Below are 23,473 nucleotides of genomic sequence, written 5' to 3'. Positions count from 1 at the left end.
CTTTTTGGTAAAAACTCAACTCGTCGTGTTTGGAGAACAAAGAATGCTGAGTTGCATCCAAAGAACACCATACCTACTGTGAAGCATGGGGGTGGAAACATCTGTTTTTCTGCAAAGGGACCAGGACGACTGATCCGTGTAAAGGAAAGAATGAATGGAGCCATGTATCGTGAGATTTTGAGTGAAAACCTCCTTCCATCAGCAAGGGCATTGAAGATGAAACGTGGCTGGGTCTTTCAGCATGACAATGATCCCAAACACACCGCCCGGGCAACGAAGGAGTGGCTTCGTAAGAAGCATTTCAAGGTCCTGGAGTGGCCTAGCCAGTCTCCAGATCTCAACCCCATAGAAAATCTTTGGAGGGAGTTGAAAGTCCGTGTTGCCCAGCAACAGCCCCAAAACATCACTGCTCTAGAGGAGATCTGCATGGAGGAATGGGCCAAAATACCAGCAACAGTGWGTGAAAACCTTGTGAAGACTTACAGAAAACGTTTGACCTCTGTCATTGCCAACAAAAGGTATATAACAAAGTATTGAGAAACTTTTGTTATTGACCAAATACTTATTTTCCACCATAATTTGCAAATAAATTCATTAAAGATCCTACAATGTGATTTTCTGGATTTTTTTTCTCATTTTGTCTGTCATAGTTGAAGTGTACCTATGATGAAAATTACAGGCCTCTCTCATCTTTTTAAGTGGGAGAACTTGCACAATTGCTGGCTGACTAAATACTTTTTTGCCCCACTGTATACCCGTCATTTACTGTTTTCAGTTAGTGAAGAAATGTACTATTTTTCAATTCAATAAATGCCAACAAACTTTAACACCTTCACCAAAGTGGGGAGTTATTGGACATTGTCCCCAAGACTTTGAAAACAATTGGCTGTTTAAAACCTTTTTGTGTATTTAAAACAAACATCCTGTACCATTTTCTGCTCTACATTTCTAAATGAAAAAAGTTGTTGGTGCGTGATTCCTTTCCATTTCTTACATTTTCTGCAGTTACTAATACGTTTAAAAAGTATATTACGTTTCAAAATACTTTGAAAAAAAGTTATTCACTAAAAGGTTCCCTACCTGCTGTCTAAATGGAAAGAAAGCAATGTAAATTGAAGCACAAGTCTACACATCGATAAACAAATACAACTGTTTATATGTAGGTTATTTATAATCGTTACATTTACAGCCAATTTTACAAAACACAGATGGAAAAAAATCCATAACTGAAAGTGCTGTATCACGAATAAATATCCAGTACAAAAAGCCTCTTGACATGAAGACCCTTGTTGCCCCATAGAGGTTGTTACGCACTTCATTTTTTCTTCTTCACCTTGAGCCTCTCTGCTCCTTTGTAGGACAGGCTGGTGTCCACCAGGGCCTGGGGTTTCCTGGTCTTATAAGCAACAGACATCTTGATGCGCTCTCCCTTCAGGTTAACGATGTTGGGGAGTAGAGGTGGACTCCTCAGGGAGAGCCCTGCACCCACTGGAGCATGGGCACGCAGCAGGAGACTGTTCCCCTCCACTCCTGTCACTGCCACCCATCCTAAGAATAGAATACATTTTAAAAATATATATATATTCGGTAGCACTACGCTTTTGAAAAATACCAACCCTGAAACGTCTGGGTCGGCTGGTTGATCAATTTGTAATTATGTGTGTATTACCTGCAGAGGAAAACTTGATATCAGCACTGGCTTTCGGATAACCCTGCCCCTTCAGCTCAAAATCTTGGGAGACAAGAGGGGGGAATTCCTTCATGCGTTCTTCTCCACCCATTGGCACCTATCCACACAGAGTTCTTCATGTTGATAACATTATTTGTAAACTTGTTTTGTTGTACCATTTCAGGAAGAGCTTTTATGTCCTTAACTGAGTTAAGTAAGCAGCATCAACTTACTCCCAGCAGGATTTGACCAGCATGCTTCTGGTAAATGCTGTCAGCCTTGTCCAGACCGGTGATGTGAATCGGGACCCGGTTGGAAGCAATGACTGAGAACCAGCAAGACTTCTCACCCTGGGAAATTAATATTACGTCTCAAAGTCAAAGACAGAAGTGTGCACCACTGTTTCGATGTCACAGTTGAGCATGGTTATTTGTTATTAGGATCCCCATTAGCTGTTGCAGCAGCTACTCTTCCTGGGGTCCACACAAAACATGAAAGTGACATGATACGGAACATGAATAGACAAGAACAGCTCAAGGACATAAGCAACAATGAAAGGCATTCACCTGAAGGTAATCAATTCGGCCTAGAGCTCCCAGGAAAATCGACATTCCAGGTTTCAACACAAACGTCCTGGGCACGATGGCTTGTGTGGGCACCACCAACTTCACCTCCTGCTCTGTCAACAGATTGAGGACCTAACAAACATGAGAGAGGGGGAGAGGGGGTGTGAGATGAATGGATGGCATTGTTCTGTTCAACACTAGTCAGGGCTTGTCTTATAAGAAAACTTTTATGAGAGTGGTACAATGGAATAATTAACTAAACATAAATCTACTGCAGTGACACGCAAGATGGTTGATCCATAAATCTGTTCCACTGCACATCCATAAATCTGTTCCATTGTAAATGTATCCTGGCATCCCACTTGTGTAAATGATACTTCCAAACGTGATGTAGTAATAGGAGAGGAATAACAAGGGACTCCTTCTCCCCCAGGTGATAAGCTAAGGAACTACTTTCATCTGCCAACTCACTAGCATCAGAAGGGAAACATAGTCAAAGGGTATTAATTAGTCCCAAGTGTTCTCTCCTAGTGCTGGTAAACAGTTACATCATGCATACATGCCGTTTCAAGTGGATGCAGGCGTGTGTCTGAAATGGCACCCTAGTCCCTATATAGTGCACAACTTTTGACCAATAGGTTGCTATTTTGGACAGATTCCAGGATTGTAATGAGTTGCATTGCAATCTATGAAATAATATGGGCAAAGTTTTAGCCTGGCAGTAACAGTGGAGCCAAGAGCGAATAGGAAGTAGCTCACGTCATGCTCTTTCATGATGCCAGGGGTGTCATAGAGCCAGTGCGCGTCTTTCAGTTCGTTGAGCGTCAAGTGCACTTCCGTAGAAGGGTTGGAAAGAGTACGGTCTCTCTCCTCCTTGTCAATCACATCCTCTCCGTAGGCCAGACTATCAGGATCAAACTCTATCAGGCCTCTGTTGGATTCTACGTTGGTACGGAACGTCCTCCCAATGCGACCTAAACCAACATAGGATTTTTAATAATTACCCTGCATTAAGAGTACAAATCTATAAGCAACAATGCAAGCCATTGAAAACACAGAAGGCCAAGGGTTAAGCTGTATGGGTTGTCCAATTCCACCCCTTGGTATTTAGGCTACCCTGTTAGGGTTACCATCAGTCGTGTTCCCAACACCCAACACCAATCTCTTACCCACTAGGTAGCCCTGCTTGCTGAACTGCTCTAGTCTCTTGAGCTCCTGTGGAGAGAGATCACTCTCGGTCTGCTTGGAGGCGCTCTGGAGCCTCTCGGACCTCCTGAACATGCGATACGGTGTGGGGTTGATGATGGGGAACTTCAGGAGGTTCAGGGTTGTACCTGTGGATCATATTCAATTTCAAATACAATTTAAGAATTTGTTTTCAACATTTTAGAGAGACTTAAGCCTATACACAAACGGACATACTCTGAGTGTACAAAACATTAGGAACTTTCCATTACATAGACTGACCATGTGAATCCAGGTGAAAGCTATGATCCATTATTGAGGTCAGTTGTTAAATCCACTTCAGTGAGTGTAGATGAAGGAGTGGATGCAGGTTAAAGAAGGATTTTGAACCCTCGAGCAATTGAGACATGGATTGTGTGTGTGTGTATGTGTGTGTGTGTCATTCAGAGGGTGAACAGGCAAGACAAAATATTTAAGTGTCTTTGAATGGGGTATAGTAGTAGGTGCCAGGCGCACCTGTTTGTGTCAAGAACTGCAACGCTGAGGGGCCTCCCGAGTGGCACAGCGGTCTAAGGCACTGGATCGCAGTGCTAGAGGCGTCACTACAGACCCGGGTTCGATCCCGGGCTGTATAACACCCGGCCGTAATCGCCGGGTGCCATAGGGCGGCACACAATTGGCCCAGCATCGTCTGGGTTAGGGGAGGGTTTGGCCGGCGGGGCTCATCACACTCTAGCGACTCCTTGTGCCTGACCTCGGTCGTCAGTTGAACAGCGTTTCCTCCTACACATTGGTGCGGCTGGCTTTCGGGTTAAGTGCGGTTTGGTCATGTTTCGGAGGATGCATGACTCGAGCCCGTTGGGGAGTTTCAGCGTTTAGACAAGATTGAAATTGGGGTGAAAAAGGGGGTAAAATACAACAAAATATTTGTAAAATTAACTGCATCGCTGCTGGGTTTATCCACACTCAACAGTTTGCCGTGTGTATCAAGAATGGTTCCCCACCCAAAGGACATCCAGATAACTTGACACAACTGTGGGAAGCATTGGAGTCAACATGGGCCAGCAATCCTTGTGGAATGCTTGACACCTTGTAGTCCATGCCGCGACGAATTGAGGCTGTTCTGGGGTGCAACTCAATATTAGGAAGGTGATCCTAATGTTTGGTATACTCAACAAGAAGCTTTTTGTTCACGGCCTTGTTTGAGTGTTTGTAATGCATCTTATAGTGGAACTTTGGGTTACAGGCAGGGCAGCTCTATCTTACCAGGCCATGGAGATATGGTAGCTTTGTGGATCACATCTGAGGCCCTGGATTTGCAGTAGTCGGACTCCAGTAGACTGTTGAACAGTGTGGATTTCCCAGCGTTGGCTGTTCCTACCAGATACACGTCTCCCTTGTACTTCCACGATCTCTGAAGACTTGAGATGAGATTTTCTATTCCGTATCCTGTTTTGGCACTGATGAGGTGGGTATCTTTGATATTATCACTGGAAATGCCTACATCAGCACAGTACATGGAAAGCTGACGTTTAATCCTTTGCAAGTAGTTTTCAGAGTCTCCAGGGAGCAAGTCCACTTTATTACCCAGAACCACTATGTGTTTGTTTTCGCCAACAAGCTCTAGCAAGTCTGGTACTATGGAGTCTGGGATGTCCAGAAGATCCACAATCAACAGTACCAATGCTTTCTCTGATTTGACCCTGCGGACTATATCCCGATATTCCTCCTTGGACATCTTGACAGTCAATGCCTTTTGGTGGTGTGTGAGCAAGTAGCAACGTTGACAAATTGCCTTTTTCAATTCGTCTTCCTCTAGCAAAAGTTTATACTTCTCACTTGGAAGATAGCCTGCTACATCAGGTGCAATGCAGTGCATGACTGCGCCACATCCATTGCAGCAGGTGTCACTGACAGGTTCCTCCATATCTGGTGTACCATAGATTCTCTGCTGTCCTTTAAGTTTCTTTTTCTTACTTGTTTCCTTGAGAGGGAACCCTACATCATGAAACTCGATGAGAGAATCAGGGCTCACCATCTCCAGTTTGGTGACGGCCCCATCTTTCAATGACCGCAGCTGTTGCTCCAGAGTTCTCTGCTGCTTCTCGGAGCCTGACCTCGGCGGCAACCTCTTGTCTTCTTTGGAAATCATGGGGACAGCATTCACATGGAGCTGACCACGAAGTTGGTCAACGTGACTATCTTCTGGCTCAATGTAGTCCATGAAAACAAATTCCTCCTCTTTTTCTGGCTCTATGGAGGCGTGTGTCCCCTGATTTTTTACATTTTTACCCAGCTCTTGAGTTTCACCGCTTGCTCCTCTTGCAGTGCTGTAAAACCTGGTCATCCATGTGCCATTCAATACAAAAGGAAGTGCYTGATGGAAACCGCTTCCTCCTAACACAGAAGTATACTGCATTGGTAGAGCAGGTGATGATATCCATTTGGTCCTATGCTTTACAGATAGACATGGAACTGAAAGATGTCGAGAACATTTACAAGTAACAAGTTCACGTATCGGGACTTGCAACAATTTATACATCTTTACAAACGAATACAATTGAATCATACATTAGAAATCACAGTGAGAAAACATAACCTTGAATAAAAACGCATGTGAGTCGCTGGTGCAAGAAACCATTAATATCCTGACAGGAACTTACGTATCCGGAAAGGCCGTTTATTTACGTTTACAACTATTAAGATTCGACATATAATATAATAAAACATATTGTTTGTTAGAAAAACATTGATCATAATAGCTAATATTAGATCAGAGTAGTAAACATATTTAGTTAAGACTAATTTCTTGCACATCAAAATAATAACGTTGGTATAGGAAGTGACGTTCAGGCTTGACCATCGATATTTTTGGTGTTCATTTAGCAAAATGTGTAATGTTAGACAGCGTTGAATCAGACACTGTTGATTATTTAAAAGTCGGTTTCTGCTTATTTATGCGAACACGAGAGGGAATCAGCAGTAACCATGTATGACCAAGATGAAGGTTTGTTGGTATTTCAGCCATTTGAGTCGAATGCGTTATTGTTTTACATAATGTAGTTAGCTAGCTTGCTGCTAGCTAGCATACAAGCTAATATGCACATCACCAAGAATAGATAGCTACAGTAGCTAGCAAGCATACTAGCGCTATGTAGCTTGCGAAGTTAACTAATTGCCTAGTTAATTAGTTGTCTGGTTTCACCAGACTAAACACCTAGCTATAATCACACTTTCAACTAGGCCTACTTATATGAAAATCACATCATGCCATGTTGAAAAAACAAAGTTAGCAAGTCTTTGAGGTCTGCAGATTTAAAATACCTTTCTTTGTGTCTATCAGTTGTTGTGCTGTAGAAAACTCCATTAACTAGTTAGGACCTTGGCTAATGTTATGTCACTGCGTTTATATTCAGTTCTTTGATGTATCTTCTGTGATCTATTATCCAAATTCTGTGATCTCAGACATCCAATACGATGAGGATGAGGATGAAATCACCCCCGATTTATGGCAGGAAGCTTGCTGGATTGTTATCAGGTAAAATTATGCTCTTACCTATCTCTCCTATTTTTTTGTATCCTCATGTAGCATACACTATGCAGTTTGCTTTTGTTCAAATAACACTATCCTCTCTGCTGCGCCTTACAGTTCCTATTTTGATGAGAAGGGCCTGGTGCGACAGCAGCTGGACTCCTTTGACGAGTTCATCCAGATGTCTGTGCAGAGGATCGTGGAGGATGCCCCGCCCATTGACCTGCAGGCTGAGGCCCAGCACACCTCTGGAGAGGTGGAGGATCCGGTGAGTGACAGACAGGCGCTTTCAGATATTCTGCTCCATGTATTGCCTCTCTCTACGAGGGCACTTACTAATGCCCTGTTAACGCTCCCTTTTTGTTGCTCTACAGCCACGCTACTTGCTGAAGTTTGAGCAGATCTACCTTTCAAAACCCACTCACTGGGAAAGAGATGGAGCCCCGTCGCCTATGATGCCCAACGAGGCTAGACTCAGGAACCTTACGTAAGTTTGCTCATTTGGGGCCATACTTTTATCACGATAAATCTCCCTCGCACATCATTTGCAACCTTCAGTGCTGCCAGTGTCGACTAGGGCCACATCTGTATTATACAGGTACTCTGCTCCACTGTACGTGGACATCACCAAGACCATCATCAAGGAGGGTGAGGACCAGCTGCAGACCCAGCACCAGAAGACCTTCATCGGCAAGATCCCGATCATGCTGCGCTCCACCTACTGCCTGCTCAGCGGCCTGACAGACCGTGATCTGTGTGAGCTCAACGAGTGCCCACTGGACCCCGGGGGATACTTCATCATCAATGGGTCAGAGAAGGTAAAAGTAGAGAGAAAGTAGAGGGTGGACTTCAGGGCAGATTTCTGGTCTTTATTCTATGTTTCAATCAGGGTTGGGGAGTAACATATTATGAAAAAAMTGTAATCTGTTATGTTACCAGAAAAAATATTGTAATCAGATGACAGATACTTAAAAAAAAACTAGATAGCTTTTAGTAATTCGGAAAAGATGTTTGACACCTTCCTGACACCTTCCTGTATTTYTTTTTTGACACCTTCCTGTTTTATCAATGATATTCAAATCAGCATTGAAAAAAGGTGCAAGTTTAGGTCTGTTCCGCCTGAGTGAGTCTGACCACAAGTCAAAGACCTCTATGATGACACACTAAATGCATTTGAACGATTGCAGGAAAAAAGCAAGAATAGGCTTTTGTAAGCTACAGTATTCAAAGTATTTACACCCCGTGACATTTTTCCACATTTTGTTGTGTTATAGCCTGAATTTAAAATGGATTCAATTGAGATTTTGTGTCACTGGCCTACACAAAATACCCCATAATGTCAATGTGGAATTATGCTTTTAGAAATGTTTMCAAATTAATTAAAAATCAAAAGCTGAAATTAGTCTTAAGTATTCAACCCCTTTGTTTTGGCAAGCCTAAATAAGTTCAGGACAAAACGTGTGCTTAAGTTGCATGGACTATGTTTGCCATAGTAGTGTTTATCATGATTTACTTAATCTCTGTACCACACACATACAATTATCTGTAAGTCAAGCAGGAAATTTCAAATACTGATTCAACCACAGAGACCAGGGAGGTTTTCCAGTGCCTCATTAAGACGGGCACCTATTGGTAGATTAAAATAAAAAGCAGACATTCAATTTCCCTTTGAGCATGGTTATTTATTATGCTTTGGATCAATACACCCAGTCACTACAAAGATACAGGCGTCCTTTCTAACTCCGTTGCCCGAGAGGAAGGAAACCACTCAGGGATTTCAGCATCAGGCCAATGGTGACTTTAAAACAGTTGCAGAGTGTAATGGCTGTAATAGGAGAACTGAGGATGGATCAACAACATTGTTACTCTACAATACATTTACATTTACATTTAAGTCATTTAGCAGACGCTCTTATCCAGAGCGACTTACAAATTGGTGCATTCACCTTATGATATCCAGTGGAACAACCACTTTACAATAGTGCATCTAACTCTTTTAAGGGGGGGGGGGGTTTGAAGGATTCTTTTCCTATCCTAGGTATTCCTTAAAGAGGTGGGGTTTCAGGTGTCTCCGGAAGGTGGTGATTGACTCGCTACCTGGCGTCGTGAGGGAGTTTGTTCCATTGGTGCCAGAGAGCGAACAGTTTTGACTGGCTGAGCGGGAATGTACTTCCTCAGGGTAGGGGCGAGCAGGCAGAGGTGGTGAACGCAGTGCCCTTGTTTGGGTGTAGGGCCTGATCAGAGCCTGAAGGTACGGAGGTGCCGTTCCCCTCACAGCTCCGTAGGCAAGCACCATGGTCTTGTAACGGATGCGAGCTTCAACTGGAAGCCAGTGGGAGAGCGGAGGAGCGGGTGACGTGAGAGAACTTGGAAAGTTGAACACACGACGGGCTGCGGCGTTTGATGAGTTGTAGGGGTTTAATGCACAGGCAGGGAGCCAGCAACAGCGAGTTGCAGTAATCCAGACGGGAGATGACAAGTGCCTGGATTAGACCTGCGCCGCTTCCTGCGTGAGGCAGGTCGTACTCTGCGAATGTTGTAGAGCATGACCTACAGGAACGGGTCACCGCCTTGATGTTAGTTGAGAACGACAGGGTGTTGTCCAGGATCACGCCAAGTTCTTAGCACTCTGGGAGGAGAACACAATGGAGTTGTCAACCGTGATGGCGAGATCATGCGGGCAGTCCTTCCCCGGGAGGAAGAGCAGCTCCGTCTTGCGAGGTTCAGCTTGAGGTGGTGATCCGTCATCCACACTGATATGTCTGCCAGACATGCAGAGATGCGATTCACCACCTGGTTATCAGAGGAGGAGAAGATTAATTGTGTGTCGTGCATAGCAATGATAGGAGAGACCATGTGAGGATTGACAGAGCCAAGTGACTTGGTGTATAGCGAGAATAGGAGAGGGCCTAGAACAGAGCCCTGGGGGACACCAGTGGTGAGAGACGTGGTGCGGAGACAGATTCTCGCCACGCACCTGGTAGGAGCGACCTGTCAGGTAGGACGCAATCCAAGCGTGGGCCGCGCCGGAGATGCCCAGCTCGGAGAGGGTGGAGAGGAGGATCTGATGGTTCACAGTATCAAAGGCAGCGATAGGTCTAAGAAGGATGAGAGCAGAGGAGAGAGAGTTAGCTTTAGCAGTGGCGAGCGCCTCCGTGAACCAGAGAAGAGCAGTCTCAGTTGAATGACTAGTCTTGAAACTGACTGATTTGGATCAAAAGGTCATTCTGAGAGATACAGGAGAGCTGGCAAGGACGCACGTTCAAGAGTTTTGGAAGAAAAGAAAGAAGGATACTTGTCTGTAGTGTTGACATCGGAGGATCGAGTGTAGTTTTTTCAGAAGGGTGCAACTCTCGCTCTCTTGAAGACGGAAGCGTAGCCAGCGGTCAAGGATGAGTTGATGAGCGAGGTGAGGTAAGGGAGAAGGTCTCCGGAAATGGTCTGGAGAAGAGAGAGGGATAGGGTCAAGCGGGCAGGTTGTTGGGCGGCGGCGTCACAAGACGCGAATTTCATCTGGAGAGAGAGGGGAAAGAGTCAAAGCACAGGGTAGGCAGTGTGAGCAGAACCAGCGGTGTCGTTTGACTTAGCAAACGAGATCGGATGTCGTCGACCTCTTTTCAAAATGGTTGACGAAGTCATCAGCAGAGAGGGAGGAGGGGGGAGGAGGGGAGGAGATTCAGGAGGGAGGAGAGGTGGCAAAGAGCTTCCCTAGGTTAGAGGCAGATGCTTGGAATTTGAGTGGTAGAAATTGGCTTTAGCGAGAGAACAGAAGAGGAGAATGTAGAGAGGAGGGAGTGAAAGGATGCCAGGTCCGCAGGGAGGCGAGTTTTCCTCCATTTCCGCTCGGCTGCCCGGAGCCTGTTCTGTGAGCTCGCATGAGTCGTCGAGCCACGGAGCAGGAGGGGGGAGGAGCCGGCCTGGAGGATAGGGGACATAGAGAGTCAAAGGATGCAGAAAGGGAGGAGAGGAGGGTTGAGGAGGCAGAATCAGGAGATGTTTGGGAAGGTTTGAGCAGAGGGAAGAGATGATAGGATGGAAGAGAGAGAGTAGCGGGGGAGAGAGAGCGAAGGTTGGACGGCGCGATACCATCCGAGTAGGGGCAGTGTGGGAAGTGTTGGATGAGAGCGAGAGGGAAAAGGATACAAGGTAGTGTCGGAGACTTGGAGGGGAGTTGCAATGAGATTAGTGGAAGAACAGCATCTAGTAAAGATGAGGTAAAGCGTATTGCCTGCCTTGTGAGTAGGGGGGAAGGTGAGAGGGTGAGGTCAAAAGAGGAGAGGAGTGGAAAGAAGGAGGCAGAGAGGAATGAGTCAAAGGTAGACATGGGGAGGTTAAAGTCACCCAGAACTGTGAGAGGTGAGCCATCCTCAGGAAAGGAACTTATCAGGGCGTCAAGCTCATTGATGAACTCTCCAAGGGAACCTGGAGTCGATAAATGATAAGGATGTTAAGCTTGAAAGGGCTGGTAACTGTGACAGCATGGAATTCAAAGGAGGCGATAGACAGATGGGTCAGGGGAGAAAGAGAGAATGTCCACTTGGGAGAGATGAGGATCAGTGCCACCACCGCTGACCAGAAGTCTCGGGGTGTGCGAGAACACGTGGGCAGACGAGGAGAGAGCAGTAGGAGTAGCAGTGTTATCAGTGGTAATCCATGTTTCCGTCAGTGCCAGAAGTCGAGGGACTGGAGGGAAGCATAGGCTGAGATGAACTCTGCCTTGTTGGCCGCAGATCGGCAGTTCCAGAGGCTGCCTGAGACCTGGAACTCCACGTGGGTCGTGCGCGCTGGGACCACCAGGTTAGAGTAGCAGCGGCCACGCGGTGTGAAGCGTTTGTATGGTCTGTGCAGAGAGGAGAGAACAGGGATAGAGAGACACATAGTTGACAGGCTACAGAAGAGGCTACGCTAATGCAAAGGAGATTGGAATGACAAGTGGACTACACGTCTCGAATGTTCAGAAAGTTAGCTTACGTTGCAAAAATTTATTGACTAAAATGATATAGTACTGCTGGCTGGTGAAATGGCTAGCTAGCAGTGGCTGCGTTGTTTGACTATTTGTTTGAAAGTGTAGCTGGCTAGGTAACCTCTAACTGGCTAGGTAACCTCGACAATTACTCTAGACTACACAATTATCTTGGATACAAAGACGGCTATGTAGCCAGCTAAGATCAAACAAATCAAACTGTTGTACTGTAATGAAATGAAATGTAATACTACCTGTAATACTACCTGTGGAGCAAAGCGGAATGCAACTACTCGCTCCAAACCAAACCGGGAGTGCGTATCGTAGAGGGAGAGGCAATAGAAGTGTTGTTTCTTGTATTATTGTCTTTTGTGTCTTTAGAGGACTGCTTCACCTTAATGTCCCCTTTCCCTTTTCTTCTGTCCTGTACAATACTCACCTAATTGACAGAGTGAAAAGAAGGAAGCCTGTACAGAATACAAATATTCCAAAATATGCATCCTGTTTGCAATAAGGCACTAAAGCAAATCTGCAAAAAATGTGGCTAAGAAATTAACCTTGTGTCCTGTTTGGGGCAAATCAAACACATCATGGAGTACCATTCTTCAAATTTTCAAGTATGGTGGTGGCTGCATCATGTTGCTTGTCATTGGCAAGGGTATGCTTGTCATGGGGTATGCTTGTCATCGGCAAGGACTAGGGTATGCTTGTCATCGGTATGGATGGGTATGCTTGTCTTCAGCAAGGACTAGGGAGTTTTTTGGGGGGGGTAAAAATAACCTGAATAGAGCTAAGCACAGGCAAATTCTGGTTGTCTGCTTGCCAACAGACACTGGGAGACAAATTCACCCTTCAGCAGGACAATAACCTAAAATGCAAGGCCAAATATACTCTGGAATTTCTTTCCAAGATAACATTGAATGTTCCTGAGTGGCCTAGTTACAGTTTGGACTCAAATAGGCATGAAAATCTATGGCAAGACTTGAAACAATGATCGACAATCAACTTGACAGAGCTTGAAGAATTTTAAAAAGAATAATGTGCAAATCTTGTACAATCCAGGTGTGAAAAGCTTTTAGAGACTTACCCAGAAAGACTCACAGCTGTAATAGCTGCCAAAGGTGTTTCTAACATGTAATGATCAGGGGTGTGAATACTTGTGTAAATGAGATTTCTGTATTTTATTTTCAATAAATTTGCTAAGATTTCTAAAAACAACTTTTTATTTTTTAAATTTCAGGCTGTAACACAACAAAATGTGGAATAAGTCGAGGGCTATGAATACTTTCTGAAGGCACTATCTCTTTAAATGGTCCTACTGCTATCGGAAATTCAAAGATTATCCAATTTGAATAAATGCTTGGAGGTAAGGACGACAGCAGTGGTGTAGCCTACAAAATCACAAACCGAGTAGGTTAATAAGTCCTTCGGTTTTGGTTATGCTCAGGTAAAACAGTTTGGCTAATCTGTATATCTATATTTACAAGTCCTATTCTTGAAGACCAAGGTGTATTAAATTAATTGGAATGACTAGAAATCTGCCAGACTTTGGTTTTTAATGTAAAGATATAGCCTAATCGTATTATTATCTGTAGTAGCAAGCAATGGGTTAGACGAAGCCTACATAACCAACCCATAAAGTAAAATGAAACATCCATATATGGCCAGCTATGTAAACTCTAACACTGATTTATCCTGCAATAGGTGTCGTTCAATTGGTAATATTCATTTTTGGGGAAAGTAATCTGAAAGTAATCAGATTGTTACTGAGTTTAGGTAATCCAAAAGTTATGTTACCGATTACAATTTTGGACAGGTAACTAGTAAACTGTAACAGATTACATTAAGAAAGGAACCTAGCCAACCCTGGTTTTAATGAGTGAGCAGTAACACAAGCTTTTGCAATTGAGCTATTGATAGCAATTGCCTTGTTTGGTTTGCAGGTCCTGATCGCCCAGGAGAAGATGGCCACGAACACAGTGTACGTCTTCGCCAAGAAGGACTCAAAGTACGCGTACACAGGGGAGTGCCGCTCCTGCCTGGAAAACTCCTCGCGCCCCACCAGCTCCATCTGGGTCAGCATGATGGCCAGGGGAGGACAGGTGAGAAACAAATATACCTCGTCCTAAATTTACTGGCAAATTTTCTACCATCCCAGATATTTACATGTCAACATTTTGTTTTGTTTCTTTTTCTCCCAGGGGGTGAAGAAAAGTGCCATTGGTCAGAGGATCGTGTCCACTCTGCCCTACATCAGACAGGAGGTGCCCATCATCATAGTGTTCCGAGCCCTGGGCTTTGTGTCCGACAGAGACATCCTGGAGCACATAATCTACGACTTTGACGACCCTGAGATGATGGAGATGGTAAAAGTTCTACATTGTAACTGACACATGAAACATACTCCTGCCCCCCCCTTTCTCACCGCCCACCCATTCATCCACACCTCTAATCTGATGTGCTGTGCTCCACCAGGTCAAGCCCTCCCTGGACGAGGCCTTTGTGATCCAGGAGCAGAACGTTGCCCTGAACTTCATCGGCTCTCGTGGTGCCAAGCCCGGTGTCACCAAGGAGCGGAGGATCAAGTACGCCAAGGAGGTGCTGCAGAAAGAGGTGCTCCCCCACGTCGGAGTCAGTGACTTCTGTGAGACCAAGAAGGCCTATTTCTTAGGGTGAGTATTTATTATGTTATATTAATGTAATGACCATGGAGCAGGAGTTCTCAATCTTTTCCATTCCGGGGACCACCAATAATGACCATCGTTATATTTGGAGGAAAAAGGGGGAGGCTTGCAAGCCGAAGAACACCATCCCAACCGTGAAGCACGGGGGTGGCAGCATCATGTTGTGGGGGTGCTTTGCTGCAGGAGGGACTGGTGTACTTCACAAAATAGATGGCATCATGAGGAAAGAAAATGATGTGGATATATTGAAGCAACATCTCAAGACCTCAGTCAGGAAGTTAAAGCTTGGTTGCAAATGGGTCTTCCAAATGGACAATGACCCCAAGCATACTTCCAAAGTTGTGGCAAAATGGCTTAAGGACAACAAAGTTAAGGTATTGGAGTGGCCATCACAAAGCCCTGACCTCAACCCCATAGAACATTTGTGGGCAGAACTGAAAAAGAGTGTGCGAGCAAGGAGGCCTACAAACCTGACTCAGTTACACCAGCTCTGTCATGAGGAATGGGACAAAATTCACCCAACTTATAGTTGGAAGGTTGTGGAAGGCTACCTGAAATGTTTGACCCAAGTTAAACAATTTAAAGGCAATACACTCAATTAGTGTTTGGTAGCATGTAAACTTCTGACCCACTGGGAATGTGATGAAAGAAATAAAAGCTGAAATAAATCACTCTCTACTATTATTCTGACATTTCACATTCTTAAAATAAAGTGGTGATCCTAACTGACCTAAGACAGGGAATGTTTACTAGGATTAAATGTCAGGAATTGTGAAAAGCTGAGTTTAAATGTATTTGGCTAAGGTGTATGTAAACTTCAGACTTCAACTGTATGCTCCCAGCAGGCCTAGTTATTCAGGAAATCTTAACGCACGTTCTGCCTCCTCTCCAATCCTAGTGGCTATTCCTCGCGCACCTAGAACCGAAAGCTTCTCTATGGTGGAAATATTTATCATTTCACATTTAAAATGTGTTACCTTTTTGTATGTGGCATTAACACAACCAGTCACAATGTTTTAATCTGATTAGGCTACTTCAAAAGTCTCCTTTAGGAATGTGCAGATTCATCCAAAATATAATTCCAGCATCTGCAAAATGGCTTGACATTAACCAGGTTTCCATCCAACCTTTTTATGCAGTAAAGTAGCCTACGTGTTGGATAAAAAAATTCATGACAGATTAAATAAATGATGATGAACTTCACAGTGATGAGGTTGATGCTCCTTTCAATAAATATGGAGGGTCTTATTCTGGTGGCTTGATTAAAAAATATATATTTTACCTTTATTTAACTAGGCAAGTCAGTTAAGAACAAATTCTTATTTTCAATGATGGCCTAGGAACAGTGGGTTAACTGCCTTGTTCAAGGGCAGAACAACAGATTTGTACCTTGTCAGCTCAGGGATTTGAACTTGCAACCTTTCGGTTTCTAGCCCAACGCTCTAACCACTAGGCTACCCTGCCTCCCCAATGATGATGATCGATGCTTGGCTGCCATTTGACAAATAGAAATAATCTTGCATTTATGTCTATAATAATCTCATGTAGTAGGATATACCTGCACTGTATCTGCAACCTGTTGGCTAGCGTGCATGTACCAATAGCAGAGTGGGCGCACACACCTACTCAACATTTTTTGTAGCAAAACCATCAGTAGAGTTGAAAATGCCATGGAAACCCATTTAACATGTAGTTTTTTATTCAGTACATGGGGAATTTAATCTCAAAGTGATTTTTATGTGCACTACGTATTTAGGCACATACTTTTATCTGCAATAAGTCAATTTGATTAGGAAACGCAACTCTGATGGGAAAATGTACAAGGGTTTTCCCTCCAGACGCTCAAGACCTCAGACTGGGGTGAAGGTTCACCTTCCATCAGGACAATGACCCTAAGCACACAGCCAACAAGACAACGCAGGAGTGGCTTCGGGACAAGTCTCTGAATGTCCTTGAGTGGCCCAGCCAGAGCCTGGACTTGAAACAGATCTAACATCTCTGGAGAGACCTGAAAATAGCTCTGCAGCGATGCTCCCCATCCAACCTGACAGAGCTTGAGAGGATCTGCAGAGAAGAATGGGACATGGATGTGTTTTCTGTTTGTTGAGATTGACATAGTCTATTTATTGTGGTGTTGAAAACGCAAACCATGATATTGAAGTGCCCGTAGTCGGTATGTTTTGTTTATTGGTTGTGTGGTGCATTGGCACAGATACCTGTTGGTGGAACAAATGTTGTATATATTTTATATAATTATAAATATGGTGTAAAAATGTTAAATCTGATTCCACCCTAGCTGATCATTGTCTGCAACCAGCTCTGATCGTGAAGTAATGAAACAGGCAGGGAGAGTGAGATCATCTGTGGTGGTCGGCGAATCTTCTGGCCAGCAGTCCTGCATGGCATCGAACTGTGCCACAAAAGCATGCTGAAGTCGATATCCACATTTATAAACGCAGTTATTGTTATTTGTGGTCTAAAACATTATTTTTAGTTCATTATATGAGGGGGGGATGGTGTTCAATTTATTTGACAGTACAAGGGGAGGGTCGCCTGAAAATATTTTAAAAGTTGGGGAGACACCTTGAGTTGGATACCCCTTCCACCTCCCTTCTTAGTGGTCACATTTAGAGTCAATTTTATCAGTGAATGTAATATATTAAATGCCTATTATTACAGATGGATGTCTGTTAAACAGTTTGCCTTGTGAAAAGTAATGTAAAATTGTATATAACATAATTTAACTCTGCCATTTTCAACTTTTAAAATTTGTATTACAAACTTTGCTGACCACAGGTTGAAACCACTGCCATAGAGATTGTGTAACTCACCAGGTCTCTGTTGGACATTCTTTATGTTATTCTATGGTTATGACGGCGTCACGTTTCTGCATGCAATGGTCTTTATGCTATATGTTGTTGTTTGACGTATTGATGTAACTCAGTTGTGTGTCTGTCTGCAGGTACATGGTCCACAGACTCCTATTAGCGGCCCTGGGCAGAAGAGAGCTGGACGACCGGGATCACTATGGCAACAAGAGACTAGACTTGGCTGGGCCGCTGTTGGCTTTCCTGTTCCGTGGGTAAGTCCTAAAGAGACGCACCTATAAAATGTCTAGAAAGCTTTCGTTCAGATGTAGTGCAACTTTGTGTAAACCGCACTCCTATCCAAACTGAGCATTTGGAGAATATGTATGGAAGCTTCTTTTTTTGTTGTTGACCAATTTAGAATGTTCAAGAACCTGCTGAAAGAGATCCGCATCTACGCCCAAAAGTTTATTGACCGAGGGAAAGACTTCAACCTGGAGTTGGCCATCAAGACACGAATCATCTCCGACGGCCTGAAGTACTCTCTGGCCACGGGGAACTGGGGTGACGTCAAGAAGGCCCATCAGGCCAGAGCTGGAGTGTCCCAGGTAACACAAGGCAGAACACATCTGGCACACATCCCTATATAGTTATAGCTTAGTTTGCAATTATGCTGCTCTAAGAGGATTTGTTTATCATCATTAAAAACTACAACATTCCTCGTCTGTTTTTAGGTGTTGAACCGCTTGACCTTCGCCTCCACCCTCTCTCACCTTCGTCGTGTGAACTCCCCCATCGGTAGGGACGGCAAGCTAGCCAAGCCCCGGCAGCTTCACAATACGCTGTGGGGCATGGTGTGCCCTGCTGAGACCCCGGAGGTATGCCCAATACCACTCCAAATCACATTTTTGTTCATTATCAAGGGGGTCAGTTGTTGTATGATGCCAAATTGTAATGTTACCCACAAGGAGCAAGCTCTCACTTACAATTGACATTGAAAGTGTTGTCCCTGCTTATTTTGTCCCCCATTTGTATGTCCCCCTCCCTGTCTTATTTCCCAGGGTCATGCTGTAGGCCTAGTGAAGAACCTGGCCCTCATGGCCTACATCTCTGTGGGCTCCCAGCCCTCTCCCATCCTGGAGTTTTTGGAGGAGTGGAGCATGGAGAACCTGGAGGAGATCTCACCGGCAGCCATAGCGGAGTGAGTCCAGCAGATGGCAGCACACTGCTCTTTATTAATCCAGAAAGAATCAAAAACATTCTGTCATGTCTCTGAAAAGCTTTTCAACCTGTTTTATCTGCATTTATCTGCATAACTGATGTTTTCCATTAATTCTACCCTAACAGTGCCACAAAGATCTTTGTCAATGGCTGTTGGGTGGGCATACACAAGGACCCAGAGCAGCTGATGAACACACTGAGGAAACTGAGGAGGCAGATGGACATCATTGTGTCTGAGGTAAGAGATATAATTGTTCCAGATTTTCAGGACTTTTCTGACATTTTCATTATTTTATTATTAAATGAACCTACACATAAAAACCCAATATCCCCTTTTTCAGATTTTCTATGTTCTCATACACTATTACCCGTTTTCTAGGTGTCCATGATCAGAGACATCCGAGAGAGGGAGATCCGCATCTACACGGACGCCGGGAGGATCTGTCGTCCTCTGCTGATCGTAGAGAAACAGAAGCTGCTGCTGAAGAGGAGACACATTGACCAGCTGAAGGAGAGGGAGTACAACAACTACAGTTGGCAGGACCTGGTGGCCAGCGGTGTGGTGGAGTACATCGACACCCTGGAGGAGGAGACTGTAATGCTGGCCATGACCCCTGACGACCTCCAGGAGAAGGGCGTGGCCTACTGTTCTACATACAGCCACTGTGAGATCCACCCCTCCATGATCCTGGGAGTCTGTGCTTCCATCATCCCCTTCCCCGATCACAACCAGGTACGGCAAAAAAATAGGATGCTCCTAAAGTAGGTTTTCTTATTGGGCTGATTGAATAGATGCAATAATATCTATGCTAAGACGTGGCTATGAAACATCCTAAATTTAAGATTTTTATCCATCCATTTTAACTGTAAATCAATGAATACAATACTTTTCCCGTGTAGTCTCCCAGAAACACGTACCAGTCTGCTATGGGTAAACAAGCCATGGGTGTGTACATCACCAACTTCCACGTGCGGATGGACACCCTGGCCCACGTGCTCTACTACCCTCAAAAACCCTTAGTCACCACCCGCTCTATGGAGTACCTGCGTTTCAGAGAGCTCCCTGCAGGTGAGAACTGGAGCACTGCAGAATTGGCAGCCAATTACACTCTTTAACTCTGACCTAAAAATATCTGCCGTTTTTTTAGTTCTGGCTCGTTGAAATCCTCCATTTGTGCCTGGTTTAGGTATCAACTCGATTGTGGCTATTGCGGCGTACACTGGCTACAACCAGGAGGACTCTGTCATCATGAACCGCTCTGCGGTGGACCGTGGATTCTTCAGGTTTGTGCTGTGATTTGAAGACCTGCAATTTGATGTGAAAATGACTTTAGACGAAATGTGGAAATAAGTGTTTTTATTTCAGGTCTGTGTTCTACCGCTCCTACAAAGAACAGGAGTCAAAGAAAGGCTTCGATCAGGAGGAAATCTTTGAGAAACCCACACGCGAAACCTGTTCGGGTACGTCCTAGGCATCTTGGCATCTTAAAAATGTAAAGGAGTCAGCCATAAAACCAGAGCCTACTATTTCCATCTCATACATTTTCCATCAGCAACTTCTGTTAAATTGGCATTCATACAAAGAGAATTTCTCATTGAACAACCCAATGGTCCTCCCCTTCCCTCAGGCATGAGGCACGCCATTTACGACAAGCTGGACGACGACGGCTTGATAGCTCCCGGCGTGCGTGTCTCCGGCGAGGACGTCATCATCGGCAAGACGGTGACCCTGCCGGAGACCGACGACGAGCTGGACAGCACCAACCGGCGCTACACCAAGAGGGACTGCAGCACCTTCCTCCGCACCAGCGAGACGGGCATCGTGGACCAAGTCATGGTCACCCTCAACCAGGAGGGCTACAAGTTCTGCAAGATTAGGGTGTGTCATGAGTCCTCTAGATTTCCCCAGTAGTGACATTTTGTGACATTTTGACAACGCGAGTAGTAGGCTATAAAAACAAACATGGTAACAAATTACTCCTGTTGACAGCTCTACTTCTCATTTGTCAAGTTCAGGGTAGGCAGTTACATCCACAGTAGGGGCAGGTTTGAATTAACCATGACTTGAGTTTTACAAGCAGCATTGTGTGTGTGACCTTTATTTAACTAGGCAAGTCAGTTAAGAACAAATTCTTATTTACAATGACGGCCTACCGGGGAACAGTGGGTTAAATGCCTTGTTCAAGGGCAGAACAACATATTTTTACCTTGTCAGCTTGGGGATTCGATCCAGCAATTATTATTGGCCCAACGTTCTAACCACTAGGCTACCTGCCACCCCCATTTCTTCCATAGAAGCAACAAGACCAAGAAGCCAAATCAGAGTTGTTGACAGATTGACTAAATGAAACATGACGGAATATTGCACCCTCTAACCTTACTGCACAGCTAGAAACACAAGCATTTTGCTACACCTGCAATAACATCTGCTGTATGTGACAAATAAAGTTAGATTTGAAGGTTATGAGGCCTCCTTACACTTGACACTCATCTGCCTACTTGTGGCATGATTTAACTCTTCTCCATTTCTTTTCTTTTTTTCTTGCCAGGTTCGCTCCGTTCGTATCCCCCAGATCGGTGACAAGTTTGCCAGTCGACACGGGCAGAAGGGTACCTGTGGTATTCAGTACAGACAGGAGGTGAAGTATTAGACATGTTCTTCATGCCATGTCTACCTACTCTTCGCTAGACTACACAGTATGTCATTGATCCAGGCTGTCTGGTCAATTGTCTAGAGACATATTGTGTTTAGACTGAACATAAATACAAACAAAGGTCTCTTCACAGGAAATKCTAAACAACATCCCAGAAGGAGTATGTACTATAAAACTGATTTTAAATATAACATGGAAGAATGTGCCACGTTCCTGTAAGAGGATATCCCTTAGAAGAACTGGTTCCGAAAATTGGAACCCACATGCAGAAGTCTTTGTAAGTCAACTATGTCCATTGTTCCGATGCTTTCCGCAGGACATGCCCTTCACTTGCGAGGGAATTACCCCAGACATCATCATCAATCCCCACGCCATCCCCTCTCGTATGACAGTCGGCCATTTGATTGAGTGCCTGCAGGGCAAGGTACTGTCGCCTGTCTAATGACTCCTCCACCCACTTCAACTTTTACTCCTTTTACGACCGTAAACTGATAATAAGTAAACCAATAGGATTGTCTGTCGTCTAGATTAGATCTTTTACAAATTACAAAGGTCAGTGAGAATTTGTTAAATAAAATAAAAAATCAAGTAGGACATTTTATTTTTTAGACGTCATGTAAATTAAGTGTTGCGGATGGCAGTTTTCTTGTAGCAACGTTTCCACCTTCCCGCCCTCCTTTCACCTTGTAGGTTTCAGCCAACAAAGGGGAGATTGGTGACGCCACGCCTTTCAACGATGCGGTCAACGTGCAGAAAGTCTCCAACCTGCTGTCTGAATACGGATATCACCTGAGGGGCAACGAGGTCAGGACATCAGCCCCCTTCACCATTCACATCCTACTTTCTATAGTAACTATTTCACACTAGTCTGTCTAGAGAGTACAATTGACTGGCTTCATCTTCCCCCTCTAGGTGTTGTACAACGGTTTCACCGGCCGTAAGATTACCTCTCAGATCTTCCTCGGGCCCACATACTACCAACGCCTGAAGCACATGGTGGACGACAAGATCCACTCTCGGGCTCGAGGCCCAGTCCAGATCCTCAACAGACAGCCCATGGAGGGCAGATCACGGTAAGAACACTAATAATAATTTAACGTATGACTTTTTCCCTTTATGGCACCATGGGAGTGCACTGGGTATGCACTTCTGAGCTCGTATTCATAAAGCGACTTTTTAAGTATGAGCTTATCTATGATCAGTTCTGTCTTTTTAGATGTTAATAAAAGTACTAGATCCTAGATCAGATGCTTTGTTCATACAGGCCCTGATTTGGCCCGCTTTACTAACCATGCTGTCATCTGTCCACCCAGTGACGGAGGTCTTCGTTTTGGGGAGATGGAGCGGGATTGTCAGATAGCCCACGGCGCGGCTCAGTTCCTGCGTGAGAGGCTGTTCGAGGCGTCCGACCCCTACCAGGTCCACGTCTGCAACCTCTGTGGCCTCATGGCCATCGCCAACACCCGCACGCACACCTACGAGTGCAGGGGCTGTCGCAACAAAACACAGGTACGTGTCAACACCACCACCAGTGTCCCTGTTTCTTATTTTATTTGTTTTTTATGTCACCTTTATTTAACATGGTTTATGCTTAGGTCGGCCTATTAATTTGTTGTTTATATCATTATACCTTTATTACTGTAACTGTCAATTCTGATTCTAACTACAATACAGTATAGTGAAATGTGTCCTATAGATTAGAGTTCAAAAATGACTAGCCTATAAAAARTCTTGACTCTGGGCCTCTATAGCCTTAGTTTTGTTGCTGAAGATTTATCGATTAAGATAATGTACAATGTAATCTTTTCAGATCTCCCTGGTCAGAATGCCGTACGCCTGCAAGCTGCTCTTCCAGGAGCTCATGTCCATGAGTATCGCCCCTCGTATGATGACCAGTTAGGAGCGCTACCAAACCCCTTCGAGTCGACAGGAATTCAATTATGTGTGGCAGGAATGTCGAGGACATCACTTGTCTCTACAGTGGGAGAGCTGGAGAATCAGGAGACTGATTTAAAACTAAATGCAACAGTCAACTTGTTTTGATGCTAATGGTCAGGCTTGCGTTTTTGTCTGCAAAAGTATTTTTGTTGTGATATCACTGTTTTGGAAAAGAAGGAAGATTGTCTGTTATTTTTATAAAACTACAATAAATATGTTTATTAATGTGCTGTCACACTATTCATTCAGTGTTT

General features: G+C 44.5%; 2 protein-coding genes across 2 annotated transcripts; one reads left to right on the top strand and one right to left on the bottom strand.

The window, feature by feature from the left end:
- Positions 1–1,136: 1,136 nt before the first annotated feature.
- noa1 (nitric oxide associated 1) lies at positions 1,137–6,077 on the bottom strand. Its single transcript, XM_023992610.1, has 7 exons — positions 4,687–6,077; positions 3,405–3,569; positions 2,995–3,209; positions 2,236–2,367; positions 1,903–2,019; positions 1,670–1,787; positions 1,137–1,548 (listed from the first exon to the last, which is right to left on the bottom strand). Exons 1-7 carry the CDS (start codon positions 5,987–5,989, stop codon positions 1,316–1,318), a joined length of 2,283 nt encoding a protein of 760 aa, XP_023848378.1. The 5' UTR covers positions 5,990–6,077; the 3' UTR covers positions 1,137–1,315.
- A 204-nt stretch (positions 6,078–6,281) lies between these two features.
- polr2b (RNA polymerase II subunit B) lies at positions 6,282–23,446 on the top strand. The gene is made up of 24 exons (XM_023992602.2): positions 6,282–6,427; positions 6,886–6,958; positions 7,070–7,220; positions 7,327–7,439; positions 7,551–7,770; positions 13,859–14,017; positions 14,117–14,281; positions 14,391–14,587; positions 17,562–17,681; positions 17,828–18,014; positions 18,141–18,284; positions 18,468–18,607; positions 18,754–18,865; positions 19,007–19,360; positions 19,528–19,696; positions 19,815–19,911; positions 19,994–20,088; positions 20,256–20,506; positions 21,177–21,266; positions 21,598–21,705; positions 21,972–22,085; positions 22,194–22,354; positions 22,595–22,790; positions 23,092–23,446. The coding sequence occupies exons 1-24, from the start codon at positions 6,409–6,411 to the stop codon at positions 23,179–23,181; spliced, it is 3,525 nt and encodes a 1,174-aa protein (XP_023848370.1). The 5' UTR covers positions 6,282–6,408; the 3' UTR covers positions 23,182–23,446.
- Positions 23,447–23,473: the final 27 nt, after the last annotated feature.

The sequence above is a fragment of the Salvelinus sp. IW2-2015 genome, linkage group LG8 (assembly GCF_002910315.2).
Source record: "Salvelinus sp. IW2-2015 linkage group LG8, ASM291031v2, whole genome shotgun sequence".
Classification (NCBI taxonomy): domain Eukaryota; kingdom Metazoa; phylum Chordata; class Actinopteri; order Salmoniformes; family Salmonidae; genus Salvelinus; species Salvelinus sp. IW2-2015.
This window is presented reverse-complemented; position numbering and strand designations above follow the sequence as displayed.